Source organism: Narcine bancroftii, chromosome 3 (assembly GCF_036971445.1).
Source record: "Narcine bancroftii isolate sNarBan1 chromosome 3, sNarBan1.hap1, whole genome shotgun sequence".
Lineage (NCBI taxonomy): Eukaryota > Metazoa > Chordata > Chondrichthyes > Torpediniformes > Narcinidae > Narcine > Narcine bancroftii.
This window is the reverse complement of record NC_091471.1, coordinates 64,187,416-64,199,786: the sequence shown is the minus strand read 5'-3', so window position 1 is coordinate 64,199,786 and position 12,371 is coordinate 64,187,416. Positions and strand designations below refer to the sequence as shown.

The window sequence follows — 12,371 nt, the reverse complement described above, 5'->3', positions numbered from 1 at the left end:
CAGTCATTGCATACAAGGGATATACAACAAAGTACTAAACATGACTACTTCAATAATATGGCATTGATATATCTCAAATATTATGGAGTCCTGAAATGAGGGGGCTCCATAGAAAGTGTGGTAATTTTTACATGGTCAAACCAAAAAGTACATAAATACCCTTTATAATATAATCTGGAATGTGCACTTTAATCACATTACAAATTTAAAATTGTGGAGCACAGGGGCAAATAAAGGAAAATAAACACCTTTTTCCCAAATATTATGGAGGACACTGTAGGTTGGCACAACGTTGTGGGGCAAAGGGTCTGTACTGTGCTGTAATGTTCTATGTCATACAATCTCTGGTTCTAGACTGCATTGTCAGTATAATCCAGATAACCAAGGAGGAGATGATTTTGGCTACGATTCAGACAGCTTCAACCACTGAATATGTGAATTTTTTTATTAATTGTACAAAGTTCCCAGCATATTAGTTAACAATACATCAATTATGCCCACAAAAATTATATACAGTACTTGTACTGAGCAAAAGTTACAAGCATTTCATTGTGAAAAACAGCTTTTGGCAGATTACATTGGACAACAATTTTTTTTCAAAAGGTTTCCTTCCTGAAAAGAGATGAAAAATTATGAAAGACAACCAAGTTGAATACAAAGATAATTTCAGATTTTATGTATCATGCAAGAAGTTGAAACATTTATTTAAATTGAATTTAGCATGTTTAATCGCATAATGATGGCGACATTGTTTTAGTTCAAATGACCCAAAAATGTTTTGCTGGTGATTTTCATTTTTACCCAACATCTCGTGTCAGTGTCCAACAATAGTTGGCCTGGATTGATGAATTCCATTGACCCTGATACTGCTTTTCAATGATCGCAATGTCCTGGTGAAAACTTTCACCTTGTTTGTCACTGACTGCACCAAGATCAGCAGGGAAGAAGTCCAAGTGTGAATGCAGAATAAGAATTTTCAATGACATGCTACCCTTCATGGATTTGTATGCTTGAAGTAGACTTAAAATGTCAAAAATCACAAAAAATAGATTATATCTTAAAAAAAAATAGAATGTGATAGGAAATGTTTGATGATTTTGGTGATCAGCAGCCCAAAATCCATAAAATATACCCAATAGTGTTCAGAATGCAAAATCTTCATTATCCAGTGCTTTTGACAACAAAAAAAACTGTTCAAAAAAAATGTGCAAAATACTCCGTGGAATCGTCTTGATTCACATACTGATGCAGATAAACTTGGCATTGTTTTTCAGTAGACAAAAATTAAAAGACATCGTGGTGTGCAGTAAACATATCAAAAATATTATCTCTTCATATGTGTGTGGATGTGTTCTCCAAATCTTCAATCTGAAAGGCAAATATGTAAACTTTAACCTGCTATGTAATTGTGCAGCTTCTAATTTTGCAGCAGGTGCAAAACCAACATTTTTTGCTTGCTGTCCTAAAAGCAAGGGAATTTCCCCCAAGCATCCTGTGTAATGGACCATGGACAATTTTATTTCTGACTAGGGACAGTGACTGACTATACACCAAGATAAAGGAGCACATGTTGTGTGGAGTGCCAGAGCAGCAAGCTGGGAGAATGAACAGTTGTGTGGAGTGCAAGAGCTGCATGCTGAAGCAGGTGGGCTCGCTGAGAGTGCACCCACAGCTGTCCACCCCTTTCCTCCAATCAGGAGTGCTGAAGACATGCACTGCAGCAATTAAACCATCCAGTGCACTGAGGAACAAACTGTCAGTGTGTTCACCCGGCAGCCCCAGCTAAAAGACAGGAGGAGGCTGAGCTGCTCTGTTAGCAGGTGCCAGCACTGCTGTTCTGATGGCAGATTTTACACTCTGATTCCCAGTCTCCTTTCAAGGGCATTGTGTGACAAAAGTCACTTAGTGAAACCCAAGGCAGGGTTTTGGTGGAGAAGACTTTGTGAGACGGAGGGTCACCTGATGCAACCCCAAAGAGTGCTTCGGAGGTGCGGACTTTGTGCTAGTGATGAGGAGGTCACTGTGAGAAACTCCCTTGTGAGAAAACTGAAGGTGGTTGTTACCACACAAGAAACTAAGGCAAGTCTCCTGCATTCACCTGCCAAGTTCGTAAGACTGCTCAGTGGTAACAGTCATCTCTCTCCATGTTCAACTCAAAGACCTGTGCACAACTGAACTAATTATATTATTGACATAAATTTTGAGTTAAACTTAATTCACCTGCTTATGCATCTTTCAATTACTGTTGGTGAGGTGTAACACCTGGACAACAATACCTAGTTAATAATAATGGAAGGTTACGTGACCGACTCGAAAGCACTTTGGGACTTTGAGTAAGACACTGAAAAGCACCATATAAATGCAAATCTTTCATGAAAGGAGGGGAAAAATTCTTAGCATTTTGCATTGTGACAAATTATAGATCAGTTTTTGGGAGATAAATAGGGACAGTTTTTTTTTAAATGTAGGTCACATACAAAGACATTGAAACAGATCTTATTTAAAATACTGGAGGTCTGCTGCTAGACAGGCTGGCTCCAAGAGCCTTTGCAAAAGCTTTGGAGAGTGCCCAAAAGACTTCACTAATGGATTGTTGTTTACAAAAAGGCAACAGAACTCGTCAGAGCCGCAGGCTGTCTGGAGTGGAACTTGCTGTTCTAAGAGGGTCAAGCAGAGAGAGAAAAACAGGCTTTCCTCTGAGAGAGAAGAGAGAGGATTCAGTTCTGCAGTTTTACAGTTCAGCAGCAGCTGGGACTGGAAGATGGGTTGTGAGTGCTTAGATCAGCCTGGTCAAAGTCCTAGTGGTTCATGCAAGAGGAGAAGACTGGCTCCCTAATGTTTCACTTGAAATAAGAAAAACAAAAAGGAACTCTGTGGTGACCTGAAAGAAAGAGGTTATCATCTGTAGAACCCTGAGGGGGCAAGTTTCTTCAGCAAGACACTGAAGTGGAATCAGTTGTGGGTGTCCAGTGTACAACAAATCTCTCTCTGAAAACCAACAAGAACCTTCCAGAGTGGTAACTTGGTGCTTTCAAGCACCAAGGCCTGGTGAAATTCATAATTGTTAAATTATGTGCACGGTATAAAAATTGCCTACAACCAGTGAACTTGATTGGACTGTGAATCAAATAACTTTTCTGAACTTGTATACACATTACATACATGTGTGTCTACACTTAGAAGGGTGTAAGTTAGGTCAGTTAATAGTAATATGTTAAAGTGTGATCCTGTTTTCATGTTTAAAGATAATTAAAAGCAACTTTTGTTCAAGTAACCATTTGTCTTGGTGACTATCTATTGCTGCTGGGTTTTGGGGTCCTCTGGGCTCGTAACAGCATCAGTACCAGAAATTAGTCATGCTGCTTCTGACTGACTGTGATGCTCTGCACCTGTTGCAGCAGACTGGGACATGAATTTTCCATGAGCAAATTAGGCAGCAAAACAATTTATGTCACTCAATACCGATATTGCCATTGCAGTGAACTGATAATGAGGTTATTGTCATATACAGTACACAAGGTACACTAAAATTCTTACTTGCTGCAGCCAAATAGGCAGTTGTAAAATAAATCTATAATTGTAAACTTAATTTATATAGCTTATATTTTTTTAAAATTCAAGTTTAAAAAATCTTAATAATTGGTGCAATTTCTCCTTCACCATTCAAATTGCTTTTCGTTAACTTAATTGGAAAGAGGACAAAACAATGAGGAATTTATCACCTTCACTTTTAGGATGGCACGGTTGGCGTAGCGGTTAGCACAATGCCTTTACAGTGCCAGCGATGGGGACCGGGGTTTGAATTCCGCACTGTCTGCAAGGAGTTTGTACGCTCTCCCCGTGTCTTCATGGGTTTTCCCCAGGGATTCCAGTTTCTTACCACCCTTCGAAACAAACCTGGAGTGTAGGTTAATTGGGTGTAAACTGGGCAGCACAGACTCATGGGCCAAAAGGGCCTGTTATTGTGCTGTATGGCTACATTTAAAATTTAAATTAAAAAAATTAATTTCATATCAGGTACTACTTATTGTAATTTAATAAAACAGAAATGTAAAATTACAGAAAATTGCCTTTAGTCTGTCACAAGGCAGACAAAGCTTCACTATTCACATTAGCATTGCCCAACATCCCTTGCAGTAAGAGAAAGAGAAGCATAAGAGAGTCACCAAGTGTCCATGGATTCACGTCCAGTGTTCCTGCAGCAGTACAAGACTGCAATTCAGTTCAAACCATTGGCAACCCGAGCTCAGATCTAAAACTCCAACATGATGAGGAAGCCTTCAGTGCACAGAGCCCTTCAGGAGCCCGCTTTGCCCTCAACATCCTCTTGAATCTCCCCGTTCCAATACCTGGCTCTCATGAGTGTCAGCCTCCAGCAGCCCACAGTCTGGTGCAAGCCAGCAGCCTGTAACTTGTGTTGGTTCCTCGCCTGCAAGTTGCCAAAGCTCGCCCCCTGCGCACGTCTTTCAGTCGTAGAGCCCTTGGCTGGTCCATGGTTACTGTCCTTGGGGTCATGTCCTCTGCTTTTTTTTCCCCAACAGGTGGCTCTCCCCCAGTGTTTGTAACCCCTTGAGGCTACTGCGGAACATTATGGAGGGCACTGCCATCTTGGGTCCAGACCCTGTAGTCGCAGGATTTTAAATAAAACGTCGTTGGCTTTTAAACAGGCTGTTTAGAGCCTGTACAGAGCCATTGGCAGTACGTGTGGGTGGTAGGACACTGCTGGGGAAGCACTGTGTCTCTGCTCTCCCTGGATCTGCACCAGTAGCAATGCTGCCATACAGCAGCTCTGGCAGCAGTGCCTTTTTTTTTGTAGATTATACATCTTTATCTCCTATGGACTCTGCAGCACCTGCTAAATTTCTTCAGTACTTGGGTATCAACTACAATCATACTGTCTGAAGACTTTTATTCCCCTCAATTCTTGGTGCACATTTCTGCATCTACAGTGCTGCATATGAAAGTTTAGCCTGGTCTCCGTAGTCCAGATCAAAATATTTGCTTTTGATGGTTTTTACCTTTCAACTTGCTTCATCTGCAAACACTTTTTCCCGTGTCTCCAAATACAAATGAAACTCCAACATCTCTCCTATTATTACATTTACTGGTCCTTTTTTATTGTTAGATGTACTTATGCCCTTTCTAGCATTTTGTCTAATTACTGTTTAAAGACAATTGCTTGTATGAACTAGAGAAAGAGATAGAGGTGCATAGAATCATGAGAGGCGTTGATAAGGTGGACAGTCAGAATCTTTTCCCCAGAGCAAAAGTGATGCACATTAGAGGACAGGTGCTAAAGGAGAGGAGGAAGAAGTTTAAGGGAGATGTGTGAATTAAATACTTTACACAACAGTAGGTTCCTGGAATGGGCTGCTGAGAAATGGTGGAAGCAGATACATAGTAGCATTTAAGAGACTTTTAGATGAAGGGAACGGAGATTTTTAGTTTGATTTTTACATCATGTTCCCCAAAGACACATGGGTTTAAGGCCCTGGTCCTGTGCTGTATTATTCTATGTTCCATATAAGAGTTGGATGCAGCTCCCACGTAGGATGAGAAGTTTTGAACATCCATTTTTGATTCATAATTTAAAAAAATAAGACAATTATCCTCTAATTTCACCAACTCTATCATCCATCTTTGCCTTTAGATTTTGACCAACATTCTGGTCACATGCTCAGCCAGTGAGCTAAATTCAACCTTTTATTTACAAACCATTTATTTTGCCATGTAGTATTCAGATGTCGCTCTTTAAACTGCTTTGGAGGGAGTTCTGGCACCTTCTCTCTGCTGTTTGTTTCCTTTTTACATCTCTGTTTCTGTTTAACAAAAAAACATAATGGTCAGACATTAGTTATTCTTTCCAAACGAAAGCTTCACATTACTCAGAAGAATACCCCATTTTAATAAAGAAATTCAGCTAATTAAAAATAGTTAATGTCAATATTTTCTTCAATTTTCCAACATCCCTTGTTAATAGAAATTTAGCAGGCCCAATCAACTTACAGATATGTTACTCAATGGCCATTTTGCATTGTTAAATACATCTGAAAATTTTGAGAAATATTTAAAAAATAAACCTATCTAAAGATAAGTCAATCAAAAAAGTCTTGGAGTTACTGAGACATCTATTATAAAAAAAAAACAATTTATTGATTATATTGATAGCCAGGTATTTCTTTATGCTCAACAGGATTGAAATAGAGAACCAGAGCTTGGCAGCACAGAAAAATGGTCACCTTCTAGTCTGTGCCAAACTAGTTCCATTGACCTGCAGCCAGTCCACAGCCCTCCCTACCCCTCCATCTATGTATCTGTCCAAATTTTTCTTAAATGTGAAAATTGAGCCCACATTCACTACTTCATCTGACAGCTCGTTCCACACTCCCACTATTCTCTGTGAGAAGAAATTCCCCCGAATGTTCCCCCTAAATCCTCTGGTTTGTATCTCACTTGACCTCAGTGGAACAAGACGACATGCATTTACTCTCCCTATACCCCTCATAATTTTGTATACCTCGATCAAATCTTCCTCATTCTTCTATGCTTCAGGGTATCAAATCCAATTCCATTTGACCTTTTCCTGTAACTCAGATTCTCAAGTCCTGGCAACATCCTAGCAAATCTTCTCTGCACTCTTTCTATCTTATTGATTTATTTCCGGTAGTTAGGTGACTAAAATGGAATACAGTACTCTAAATTTGGCCTCACCAATGTCTTTATCTTCAGGTCCCAACTCCTATACTCAATACTTTGATTTATGAAGGCCAATATGCCAAAAAGCTCTCTTTACAACCTTATCTATCTGTGATGTCACTCAGGGAATTATGTATCTGTATTCCCAGATTGCTCTGTTCTACCGCACTCCACAGTGCCCTACTATTTACCATGTAGGTTCTACGTTAGGTTGTCCTTCCAAAATGTAACTCTGTGGTGGCACAGTGGATAGTGTTATCAAGAGAGTTTTTGGCCTTGGAGCGAAGCAGTCCCACTAGTATCGCCACGTTGGCGGGGCAGCTGCAGGAAGATGGCACCATCGGGGCTTACTGATTGCCTCATGGCTTAGGCCACTGCTCATGCCCCGGGCAACATGATGACGTCACCGCTGCATGGGGCAGAACTCCCGTTGGCCTTAAAGGGGCACGTGCGAAATTCAAATAAACAGTTCATCTGAAACCTCCACCGTGTCCTGTGGTGTGTTTCTGTGTGTGTAGCAGCCACTACAACACCTCATTTAAATCTTTGGCTTTTTAAAAAATATACAGTTTAATCAAAAGAATATTTTGTTAAAATTATTTTACTCACAAAACATTATTGCTGAAGTAAAATCTTGAAATTCAGTCATGATGAAAAACAATCAACGTGTCTACATACCTCATGAAGCTGCTGAATTTCTTTCATTGCTAAGCGTATTGATGGGTAAAGTCTTGGGAATGCACGTTCGCTTTCTTGATGCTCATCTTCATACCAGTTCTCTGAATTAATTACACATGTTTCTCCTAATGCAGGAACCTGAGGTTTTCTCTCTGCGATCTTTCTCATGACTGGTGAAACTTGAGGCTGCATTGACAACTGAGATTCAGGTGGTATAAAAAGTTTAGACAACTCATTGTGCACACGATCATGAGTTGAGACATCAGCCCCAGTATCAAAATTTGTAGTTTCTTGTGGTTTGACTTTCACTGAAAAGTGCTTAAGTTCTTCATAATCTGTTTCACTGTCACATTTCTAGAAGAAAATAATAATAGGATTATTGCAAAATCATGAAAACATAAAAAAGATTATCTAAGATAACTTTATAGATGCGATAGGAACACCAATACCCCCCAAGCTCAAAGCCCTGCAAAAGGTAGTGGACACAGCCCAGGACATCTTAGGCAAACCCCTTCCCACTATCAAGAACATAGAGGGGGAACACTGCAATCGAAGAGCAGCAGCGATCATCAAGGATGCACATAATCTGTTCTCACTGCTGCCATTAGGAAGAGATCTAGGTGCCACAAAACTCGCACTACCAGGTTTCCACCATCAGCCTCTTCAACAATAAACTCAATCAGGGACTTATTTAAGATCTCTTACTTTTGTACTTTATTGATTTTTTTTATCTCTGTATTGCACAGCTGTTTACATTTGTTTATGTGTTTACATGTGCATGTTGTGTACAGTTTTGTTTGCACTTCCAATAAGTGGTAATTCTGCCTGGCCCGCAGGAAAAAGAATCTCAGGGTTGTATGTGATGTCATGAATATACTCTGACAATAAATCTGAACCTTAAATGTTAGTCTGAATTGCCTTCAGACTCAGAATATTGACTATGCAATTTCTACTACGAGTGCTAACAATATATAGTGTGACTTTTCATTGCACTACTGTGTAATTGCAGTATGGTTGGAAATGCTAATTAAAAAAAATTATACATAGAGCATGACTCTGTACTGCCCAAATTTCCCAATTATCCTTCAACCCCCATACGTTTTGAACGATGGGAGGAAACTGGAGCACACAGAGGAAACACACATAGGCACAAGGAGAGCAAACAAATTCCTTACAGACAATGCCGAATTCAAACTCAGGTCACTGGCCCTGTAATAGCGGTGCACTAACCACTACACTAACCAGGCTGCCCAAATCTGCCCACTGTTCATTCATTTACTATATATATGGAAATTTACTCAAAATAAATCATATACAATCATGGGCATTATTAATAAATAAAAGAATTACTCTAAACCTATCTGAAACACTATTTGTCCCTAATGCTGAAGTTGTCTCCAATTCCAAACACCAGTGTTTACGAAGTTTGTTATTTGGGGCCGACAAGAGAGACTCATCTTGTGACACACAATGCCTTTCCTCCACCTTGGAAGGATAAATGGATAGGATGGATTTAGGGGGATATGGCCACACGCAAGCAGGTGGGACTGGTGAGGGTAGGACATTTTGGTCCATGTGGACATTGGCCTGAAGGGCCTGTTTCCACACTGTAGGACTATGACCCAACAAGGCAAACTTGAATATAACAGAATATTCTATCTTGGATGTTGTTAAATTTGTTGGAGTTGCACTCATCCAAACAAACAACGCGCTTAATTGGTGCCCCGTCCATCATTCAATCTTCTCCACAACTGGTGCATCGTAGCTGCACTGTGTTGTTGCGACAAAGTGTACTGCAATTACTTAGCCTGGTACACTACAGTCCATCGCGAACACTTAACCTGTACCACTGATGTCAAGGGCAGGCTCCTTTCCAAATCGTACACCATCCTAATCTACCAATATAGCTTTGTCCCTCCGTTGTCACTGGGTTTACCCAGTAGAAGAATCTTCAACTGAAGGTCTAGACCAATGGTTTCCATATTGTCCCCCTAAACTCAAATTCCACCTTAAGCAATCCCTATGCCATAAGAACTCTGAGATTAGTAAGGGATTGCTTAAGGTGGTATGTGAGTGGAAAGAAAAAAGTTTGAAGACCACTACTTTAATTGTACCTCATTGACTTGTTACGTGCACAGTTTCATAACTATAAAGGAAATGGGCCAATGACAAATTTTCTCAAGCAAAATATTTCAGTAACAATTGGATCTAGAGCAGTGGTTCTCAACCTTCGCTTCCCCCTCACATACCATCTTAAGCAATCCCTTACTAATAACAGAGCACTTATGGCATAAGTATTACTTAAGGTGGAATGTGAGTTTAGGGTGCAGTTTGAAAACCACTCGAGCAGTTCGAATGTGGTTCTCCATCATATTTAAGGGTAATTATGGATAGTAAAAAAAAAACATAATTACCATGTCAAGGACAAAGAAAAATAATTCATACTGTTTTTCTTAATATAAAACTATCAAAGTGATGCTTAAAATTTCTTTTCTTTGGCTTGGCTTCGTGGACGAAGATTTATGGAGGGGGTAAAAAGTCCACGTCAGCTGCAGGCTCGTTTGTGGCTGACAAGTCCGATGCGGGACAGGCAGACACGGTTGCAGCGGTTGCAGGGGAAAATTGGTTGGTTGGGGTTGGGTGTTTCCTCCTTTGCCTTTTGTCAGTGAGGTGGGCTCTGCGGTCTTCTTCAAAGGAGGTTGCTGCCCGCCAAACTGTGAGGCGCCAAGATGCACGGTTTGAGGCGTTATCAGCCCACTGGCGGTGGTCAATGTGGCAGGCACCAAGAGATTTCTTTAGGCAGTCCTTGTACCTTTTCTTTGGTGCACCTCTGTCACGGTGGCCAGTGGAGAGCTCGCCATATAACACGATCTTGGGAAGGCGATGGTCCTCCATTCTGGAGACGTGACCCATCCAACGCAGCTGGATCTTCAGCAGCGTGGACTCGATGCTGTCGACCTCTGCCATCTCGAGTACTTCGACGTTAGGGATGAAAGCGCTCCAATGGATGTTGAGGATGGAGCGGAGACAACGCTGGTGGAAGCGTTCTAGGAGCCGTAGGTGGTGCCGGTAGAGGACCCATGATTCGGAGCCGAACAGGAGTGTGGGTATGACAACGGCTCTGTATACGCTTATCTTTGTGAGGTTTTTCAGTTGGTTGTTTTTCCAGACTCTTTTGTGTAGCCTTCCAAAGGCGCTATTTACCTTGGCGAGTCTGTTGTCTATCTCATTGTCGATCCTTGCATCTGATGAAATGGTGCAGCCGAGATAGGTAAACTGGTTGACCGTTTTGAGTTTTGTGTGCCCGATGGAGATGTGGGGGGGCTGGTAGTCATGGTGGGGAGCTGGTAGTCATGGTGGGGAGCTGGCTGATGGAGGACCTCAGTTTTCTTCAGGCTGACTTCCAGGCCAAACATTTTGGCAGTTTCCGCAAAGCAGGACGTCAAGCGCTGAAGAGCTGGCTCTGAATGGGCAACTAAAGCGGCATCGTCTGCAAAGAGTAGTTCACGGACAAGTTTCTCTTGTGTCTTGGTGTGAGCTTGCAGGTGCCTCAGATTGAAGACTGCATCCGTGCGGTACCGGATGTAAACAGCGTCTTCATCGTTGAGGTCTTTCATGGCTTGGTTCAACATCATGCTGAAGAAGATTGAAAAGAGGGTTGGCGCGAGAACACAGCCTTGCTTCACGCCATTGTTAATGGAGAAGGGTTCAGAGAGCTCATTGCTGTATCTGACCCGACCTTGTTGGTTTACGTGCAGTTGGATAATCATGTTGAGGAACTTTGGGAGACATCCGATGCGGTCTAGTATTTGCCAAAGCCCTTTCCTGCTCACGGTGTCGAAGGCTTTGGTGAGGTCAACAAAGGTGATGTAGAGTCCTTTGTTTTGTTCTCTGCACTTTTCTTGGAGCTGTCTGAGGGCAAAGACCATGTCAGTAGTTCCTCTGTTTGCGCGAAAGCCGCACTGTGATTCTGGGAGAATATTCTCGGCGACACTAGGTATTATTCTATTTAGTAGAATCCTAGCGAAGAATCCTAGCTTAAAATTACAGTTTGGACAAACAGAATTTCTCTTCCATGGTTGAAAATGTCTATGATTGGAGGAAACAGGTTTAAAATGCTTAATAGAACAATCAAATGCAAAACATTTGTTTCTCTTTACACAATTTTTTTTAGGATTTAACATATAATATCTGCTTGGGTGTTGGAAACAAATTTAATTGAGCCTGTAGAGGGCCGCCAAACGTGCCATGGCCGAAGCAGCATGGGAGCCCGTGGCCTACACAGCCTATACTCTTTGAACTCAGTGCCCAACTCAGCAGCATGCGGCTGCAGTGCCCCACTCCAAAGGGCTGGCCAGTAGCAGCCAATCGGGTGGAGCTAGGGAAGCAGCCACCCCTAGAGATGAGAGGGGCTCACTGACTGGCCACTCCCCGGATAGCACTAAACAACCAATCCCAGGAAGCGGATCATAATGCCAACAGTTGGGTAGCATGAAGACATCAGAGATGGGGGAGGAGTCACGTGATGGAGTAGTGGCCGGACGGTGAACTCCAGCCCTCTCCAGAAAAGTCGGGAAAAACAAGAGAAAATACAAAGGCACAGAAATACAAGTTAAAGAAAAGTGAGTATAAAGGTGGAAAGAAGATGGAGACAAAAGGAGAAAAATCAAAATCAACGGAAAGAAGAGAGGAAGAGAAGACAACGGAGGAAAAAGGTGAAGGCCTTACCTGTCCGAAGAGGCCCGCTGTGGAGAGAAGACCCCACTACCTCAGGTCGGTAGAAAAAGAACTACAACAATGGCTCACAGAGCCGAGTAAAAGTGCGCAACCGCGCATGTGCGACTGCTCGCGCATGCGCGATGCGCATGAAAAAAAACACACCGACGGGAGGGGGGACCAGCTGGGGAGTCGATCTCCACAGCCGGCAACGACAGCTGCAGAACACCTGCAGCAAGAAGAGACCACAGAAGACAATGGAAACAAGAAAGAAGAGGAGG

General features: G+C 41.9%; 1 protein-coding gene across 2 annotated transcripts in view; it reads right to left on the bottom strand.

Annotated features, from left to right (window-relative positions):
- Nucleotides 1-431: 431 nt before the first annotated feature.
- LOC138757217 (myosin-IIIa) overlaps nucleotides 432-12,371 on the bottom strand; it is a 171,964-nt gene continuing 160,024 nt past the window's right edge. Inside the window, exons 28-30 of one of the 2 annotated variants that reach the window (XM_069924199.1) lie at nucleotides 7,375-7,728; nucleotides 5,716-5,819; nucleotides 432-1,368 (exon numbers count right to left, since the gene is read on the bottom strand). In XM_069924199.1, the coding sequence (XP_069780300.1) occupies nucleotide 1,368; nucleotides 5,716-5,819; nucleotides 7,375-7,728 (459 nt within the window). In that variant the 3' untranslated portion in view covers nucleotides 432-1,367. Of the gene's footprint in view, nucleotides 1,369-3,728; nucleotides 3,898-5,715; nucleotides 5,820-7,374; nucleotides 7,729-12,371 lie in introns of those variants that run through there. The other variant, XM_069924198.1, reaches the window with a different exon arrangement.